The 7,485-nt window shown below is 41.8% G+C and overlaps 1 protein-coding gene across 1 annotated transcript; it reads left to right on the top strand.

Moving 5' to 3' along the window:
- Positions 1 to 717: 717 nt before the first annotated feature.
- On the top strand, positions 718 to 7,285 carry ppp1r14aa (protein phosphatase 1, regulatory (inhibitor) subunit 14Aa). The gene is made up of 4 exons (XM_008428344.2): positions 718 to 1,059; positions 2,463 to 2,543; positions 2,753 to 2,785; positions 6,597 to 7,285. Exons 1-4 carry the CDS (start codon positions 865 to 867, stop codon positions 6,771 to 6,773), a joined length of 486 nt encoding a protein of 161 aa, XP_008426566.1. The 5' UTR covers positions 718 to 864; the 3' UTR covers positions 6,774 to 7,285.
- Positions 7,286 to 7,485: the final 200 nt, after the last annotated feature.

Here is a 7,485-nt window from a genome sequence, read left to right as displayed (position 1 = left end):
AAGTGAATTTAAGGCCTTTTATGTCCATTCTAATTAATAATTCACCCGTCAGTCTTTTCATTGAAAAGTTTATTGTTCAAACTAAATTTGTGACCAATTTTGAGGAAAAAAAAAATTTGTTGTAGTTACTGGGGTTATTTTGGGGGCCATATTCTCAGCTGGTGGAGCGCGTGCACCGTTTACAGAGACGGAAGTTGTGGTTGCCCAGGTGACCGGCGGTCTCGAGCCATTCGCTGCATGTCATCGCCTTCTCTCCCCTCTCCCTATTAGTACGATTTAATAAAGGCCACAAGAACCTAAACATCTTTTGAAAATATAATATTCATTTTTTATCTGAAAAAAAAAAGAATAGGTGCTTGTCATTTCCTGTTTGCAGTTCAAAATCTACCACGGGACACATGTTTTGCTCCCAGAATGCTTAAATTATTACTCTCAGCGGGGCGTTTCTTACCTCATTGATTTTTCTGAAATATATTTGCTCAAAGTCTGCCACAGTGAAATTCAGGTTTTTTGCTCTTATTTATATTTTTGACATTTTTATCAGTATTTATCGAAGTGTTTTTTGTAAAAACAAAAAGAAAAGGCACAACAATAGTTTCATTTTTCACGAATTCTACATCATTTATTATCTACCTGCTCCTAGAAAATGGAAGTACGGAGGGACGGAATGGCAGTGCGTTGGTACGAAATGGCAGAGGGACTCTAACCGAGACAAAGCCAAATAGCTAAACAATTATCCCACCCCCACATAAACATCCGGACAGCCCGCAGAGCCGCTGCTGTCGCCTCCCAGCGCCTCCTTGCGCTCCGCTCTCCAGCCAAGCAGAAAAGCGAGAAGCGAGTGAGAGCAAGCTCACAGCAGCGATGGCAACTGACGGCAGCGGGACACCGCTCGAAGAAAACGACGAGCCGATTTCATCAGACCTGGAGGAGCCCAGCGGAAACATCCCGAAGAGGCACGCCCGGGTCACGGTGAAGTACAACAGGAAGGAGCTGCAGAGGCGGCTGGACTTGGAGAAGTGGATCGACGAGAGCCTGGACCAGCTGTACAGGGGCCAGGTGGGTCCCGCAACTGCTGTGGCTCCGCTGCACGCTGGTGCCTCTTTATCACCTCGCTATTTGATTAGAACTGGTACAGAAATACAATAAATCCATCACGCAATCCCTTCAAATTAGTTTATTAAGTTGCTAGAAAAGGATTGGAGGCGCCTTGGGGAGTCCCCAAGGCTCTAGTGGTCTCTGAGGTGTTGAAAGGAGGGGGGCTGCATGTCCTTACATGGCCAGACTCTGTGTATAAGGGTTGGGTCCTTCTCATAGATCTGTATCTGACATTGGGCTTTCTGTCCTTACATGGACATCATTCGACAACAGACTAAAGGGTGACTGAGGAGGGGAAGGAGATCTGAGGAGAGGAGTGTCCCAGGAGGTAAACTGAGTGTACTAGATGCTGACAGGGGGATGGAGCACATCACCAGACGCAGAGAAAATTGTGTTTTTGGATGCAACTCGATGGCTTTGTGTTGCGAAAGCAGATTTACTAGATTTTCACGCAACAGAATTTGGATTACAGCGATAAAGCAAAGGACAAACAGGTTTTTTCACCTGCATTCCTTAATCGTTGCAGCCTGAGCATGCATTTCCTGGTGAGCTAAAAGTGCAAAAAGTAGTTTCTGTTTGCAAAAAGGGGTTTGAGATCGTCGCTTATTGCAGAAATAAATACAAAAAAAAGTCTTCTCCACAAAGAACAGATTGGCTGTACCGTAGAGCCGCAGTCCTGCTTGTGCCAAGATCCCAATCAAACGGAGAAGCTCAGTCCAGTGGTGTGGACGGCTGGGTTCTCTGCTTGTACAATGGCTGCTTGTCTCATCAGAACAGGCCTTTGTTACAGTATTATGTAAACTTCACTATTCAGCCTCCTGGGCCTACAGATGTTTGCAGTGCAAGGACTTTAGCCGGTTCTCAGAAAATGACAGTCGACTCAAAGGAACTCAAGCAAGAGAGATGTGTTCAAAGGTCAAAGTTCCTGCTGCTCTGACAGAAAGATCTATACAACAAATGTATCGATTGGCCAAAGTGTTTCAGATTTTGTGCTTCATCAGCGTCGTCGCAAAGGATACACTGTAAAATCGAATCGGTTGTCTTTAAAATATTTGCAAACTTGTTTTCATCAAATCTGTCTTCAGTTCCATTGTTTCCTTCATGCACAAACATGATGATGGCACGGTCTTATTTTGCTACATTAGCAACACTTAGGCAAAACAGGTCTTATCTGAGAAACGTCCAGAAACATAGAAGTGATTAAAAAGTTTCACTTGCAGTTTTAATGGTATGAAAACTTTCTGCGGTTGGCAGGAGGAGCAACGAATAGAACTTTGTGTTTGCATTTCTTCCGTCTGTGTTTCTTTCACTTTGACTTACATGTTTTCCTCCTTGTCCTGTTTGCAAACATTTGACGACGTCAGGAGGACGACATGCCGGAGGAGGTTAACATTGACGACTTGATTGACCTTCGTACTGATGAGGAGCGAATCGTGAAGTTGAAGGTAGCGCGACGTGTCACATGTTTTAGTGATTTGCTGTGTTTGGTGGTTTTATTTATTCAGAAACAGTTTGTGTTATTGAACAGTTCCTCCAATAGTCACATTAGTAGATTTAAGAACACATTACTGTAACATCATAGTGCCACAAACCTGAGGATAAATGTGTAATTTTTATTGTAAATCTGTGATGTTATTTGTGTTTTTTTTAACAGGAACTCTTCCATAGCTGCAGTAACAACACTGAGGTGAGATTCAATAAGAATTGTTACTAATTTTATACACTTTTAAAGCGCGTTGGGCACAGTTTATAGCTTCACACTCACTAACTTGAATTTGATTTCAACAATGGCTTTGCGTATTCTCTTGCCTCAGTTATAACGCAGAAACAGCGGATCTTTCCCGAGTCAAACATTGTTCCTATACAGTCCTGGTTTAAACGTCAGTCACTGGAAAAATGCCTCCAGATACTCCTCGGCTTCTGCTGTTTAAGCTGAGCGCAGGTTTATTATTGAGTCTGGCCTAAAAACAAATAAAATGACTATAAATATTTCTTTCCCATGTGATGATAAAAACTTTTTTTTTTTTTTTTTGTCCAGAAAAATTTGAAGAAGTCCCTGTTTGGTCTCAAAATCAGTTTTTTAAGTAGAGTGATAGTCATCTGTGCATTCAACTGAATTTATTTTTGCTGTGCTTACAGTAAACGGGGAAAGAATTCTAAATATGAAACTCAAAGTTTGAGTAATGTACAAGGCAGCCGGTTTTTATGAATAACTTGGCTGCTTTTTTTCTCCTGTGTTCGTTCGCACCGTTGCCACAGCACGACGCATGTGGGCCCTTTGCTTCTCAGCAGACTGTCATCTTCCATTTTACCATAACAGACTGCAGATGAAGGGAAGAGTTTGACTCATTGTCTCATTCAGTAGACGAATGCAGAAAAAAAGCAGCGATGATGACAAAGTCCCACGTTGCCTTTTTGTTCATTAAATTCTGAGGTCCGTTATATTCGGTCTCTTGACCTTGCTATGTTCTTGGAAGAATCAGTGTTGTGATTGACGTCAGTAAACAGAACCGATTTGTTTTTTCAGCCTGCAAACATAAATAGATTTAGCAAAGCTTAACCCCCACATGAGTGTTATAATCCCTGAGAATATTAGATGGAGTCACAGTCGAGTGACTCCATCTTTGGATGGCAACAGCAATGGAAGTGGAGAAAAAAATGCTGCTTCCCATCGATATGGGAAGGGGTAAGAGGCTGTCTATAGATCTGCAGATTGAACAGCTTTTGATGAGTGAAACATATTTATCAAAGTTTCCAATGTGTCCCTCGTTCAACAACCCAGTACCTGTTTTTCTCACTGTGTGAAGTTAAATCAGATCAAACTTCTCAGCTAGAATGACCGACAACATTTCTATTTGCTGAACCTCACAATAATGAGACAAAGAATTGTGTCAGACATTGGAGTCGTAGTTCTCAGCTTTGAAACAGGAATGGAGAGCTGAAGGGGGCATTCACACCAGTCTCGTTTAGTCGACTTTAATCGAACTCTAGGTGTGGATGCTGACTTAAAAAGTGAACTCTGGTTTGTCTAAAAAACCTAGGTTGTTGTTCGGTTGACGTGATGGTCTGCTCCAATGGACTATAGCAGGGAATTCTGGCTGAATACAACCAAAACCAACCTCAGAGTCTAGTGCATGAGAAATGGCTTATGGTCTTTTACCAAAGACAAAAGAAATCCTACAACTGCTAAAACCCAAGGCCACTCCATTTGTATTTGCATATTTTGAAGAAAGAAACGCTCACGTCCTCTTCAGATGTCTTTGTGTTTGTTTCCTTTGGTGGTTCTTGGTGGAGCGCCACCACAGGTGAGAATAGGGGACAAGTTTTTCAAAAACTTTGATTCATTTGATACAATGCAGCGTGAAAGCGAACCGCACCAACAGAAAATGTAACAAATGTTGCAATTCTGGTCCCCAATCGAACCGAGCGTACCAGGTGCGAAAACGCTGCTGGGGAATTGAGTGGGAGTGCAATTTGATGTTCCCACCTCCACTATCATGAGCGGTGGGGTAACGAGTGAAACATTAAGGTCACAAACCAAGCAGCTGAAATGAGCAGCTGAGCTGGACCCTCCCTTGGGGAAATGGTGATGAGTTTGTAGACTTTTGGGGACAGTCTCAGAGGAGAGGCAGGAGCAAACACAGCCGGCATGCAGGGGTTTGGACATCTGGTTGGGACGGGGCTGAACACCAGGACTTTCTGTCGAAATTAAATTGTCCGGGGATTGATCCAGAGTTGTGGTATTAGAAGCCTGCTTTCTCTTGCTCCAATCTGATTGGTTCAGAAGACAGGAAGTCTGACATTGGGTCACCCTGAGGTTCTAGAGAGTAAGATAAGCAGCAGACATCATTACCAAGCCATCTTCCTGCCTTTTCTGTCAGTGTGAAGTATGACTGCTAACCAGGTGGGTTGAAATATAAACACTGGGACACAATTCACATTCGTAGTCCAGAATGGCTTTCCTGCTTTGTATGGTTCCATGAAAGCATTTCACAAAAACATTCTCTCTATAAGCACTGTTGTTTCTTTAAAAAAAAACATTTTTAAAAGAAACAAAACATTTTGAGTATTAACTGAGTCTGCAGCATTCCTCATGTCATGTGTGATGCATATTCTGCAAGTTTCAAATGGACACAGTTTTATTCTTTTGTCGGGATTTGCCAAATTACAGGAAAGATCGCCCCAAAACATTTTAATTTACAAGGAACCCACATATATGTTGATGCCAGACATGTGAGGTTCCTTCAGTATTGTTCAGATTAAAGAAGAAATGTATGGATTTATATGAAATATATCCAGTTAAAAAGAGAAATACCAGATGGATGGTAGGGAGAAATATGAAGATTATTAATATGACAGCTCTGGTGGTATGGTAAGGGTCCCTCTTCTGCTGCAAACGTCTCAAGTCTTATATGAAGCATCCCCACAGAATGATGCTGCCAACACCATGTTTTACCATGTAGATGATGTGCTTCAGTGTAGGGCAAAAAAGTTCTGTTTTGGTTTGTTCTGGTCCAGTTCTAGTTGTTCTGTTTTTAGATGATGGATTGAACAGATGTGGGATGTTTAGTTTTGGATGATGTTTTATAACTCAGCCCTGTCCATTCATTTTTTTTTTCTTCTGCAGACTTCTGAGGCAGATTTGATTACACACAGATGAACGTTTTATACAAGTTATGCAACACAGAAGGGCACTGGAGTTTTTTAAGGTTACTGGAGCAAAATGGTGTTGAATAAAATTAAATAAAATATTCTAGAATGGAAGCATGTTGGAGTTTTTCTGTTATGTTTGTTCTGATGTTTTCTTTTGGTAGAGTTTTAGTCATATGTCATATATATATATACATATATATATATATATATATTTTTTTTAGGGTGAAGCATTGCTTTTTCAGACAGTTCTTCCCTCTGGTTTTGGACGCTGTGATTTTTCTTTTTCTGTCACTCTTTTGCTTCCGAACACCTGTTATGATGCGTAGCAATGGCAGCAAGGTTTTGTTTTTACAACTGAGAGCAGCCGATTAGAATCCTAAGAGCCGAAATTATACCTGAACTACGACCCCGAATCCCAGGAGATTCTGCTCTGCCTCACTGCGGCAGAGCAGAGCAAGAAGGAGGAAGTTCAAACCATCTCTTCCATCAATCCAACATCTTTCCGCACAGCTTTACAAGCTGTTACTTGGACAATATGAGTTACAACTACGTTTAGTTTCTTAGTATTTTCTTAGTACAAATCCACATCACACTTCTCAGTTGTTTATGAAAACCAAATACCCTTAACTTCATGTTTGTCGTTTACATAAAATCTCAAAATACATTAATGGTGTGTAAATACTGTTAATACTGAAGACACTGCCTATCTGTTGCTGAATTTCACTCCTTAAACGTCAATGTAAATGTCAACGGGTTGCAAAGCAAAGCTTGAGTGACATGCCTGACTGTGAAGTTCCAGTGGGTCTGTGTGTGAGAAAGGCTCTGGGCTCTGTGTTCCCCCTCAGGCCTTCATCAAGGAGCTGGTGGCGAAGCTGGTGGGCGTTCACAAGCAGGAGGACCTGCAGAGCGAAGGCATCGGGCATCCCGTCATCTGCCACAGCCTCCACCGCCACGAGCCCTACCGCTTCAACAACCCGCAGCACCACTTCCCTCACACGCGAGGCCACAACCAGAGTCTCTGACGGGAACCGGATCCGCGCGAAGACAAGCTGACGCACAGGGTCGGCTGCGTTGGACTGAAAGGTTCAGGGATCGACAGAACATCAAACATACTGACACACTTCAAATGTAAGGCTCTGCTGCTGAGGGTTAGAGATAGTGACTCTATTCACAATCGAATCTCAGCTAAAGCACAAAGGAATGCAAAGAGAAACCTTCACTCTGCCTGAGTTAGGAGGCAAACAAAGTCTAATCTACTACCAGTTAGTGTTTAACCTGCTGCAAAGCCAGTCGGTCTGGTAGAAATGCTCCGGCAGGTTTCTGCTTTGGGTCGCAACTTAGTCCACGAATTTAACTGTGATTTGCAGGGGATTAATGCCAGATTTGTTATCTGTTATCAAAAAGATGCTTATAGTTTCTGTTTCATCCTATATTAATGCAAAGGGTTTCTTTCAAAATATTTGTTTTAAATGCACTATCTGTAATTCCATTACAGATGTGAGCAAAACTTTGTTATTCTGCTAATAAAAAAAAACAACAACATAATTTTGCAACCGAAGTGTTTCCATTAAATAAGAAATTAAATTAAAAATCACACATGAATACGTTTGTCTGCGTGACGCCATTAAAAAAACATTTCATTTTCCCCCGTAGAAGAAGAAGTGCGCGGTGCATGCTGGGATAGTTGTCAGAATGCTGGTTTGTTAATAAAGTTTGATAATACATTTAAAGCCA

The sequence above is a fragment of the Poecilia reticulata genome, linkage group LG14 (genome assembly GCF_000633615.1).
Source record: "Poecilia reticulata strain Guanapo linkage group LG14, Guppy_female_1.0+MT, whole genome shotgun sequence".
Taxonomy (NCBI): domain Eukaryota; kingdom Metazoa; phylum Chordata; class Actinopteri; order Cyprinodontiformes; family Poeciliidae; genus Poecilia; species Poecilia reticulata.
The sequence above is the reverse complement of the archived record's forward strand: the minus strand, read 5'-3'. Positions and strand labels throughout refer to the sequence as shown.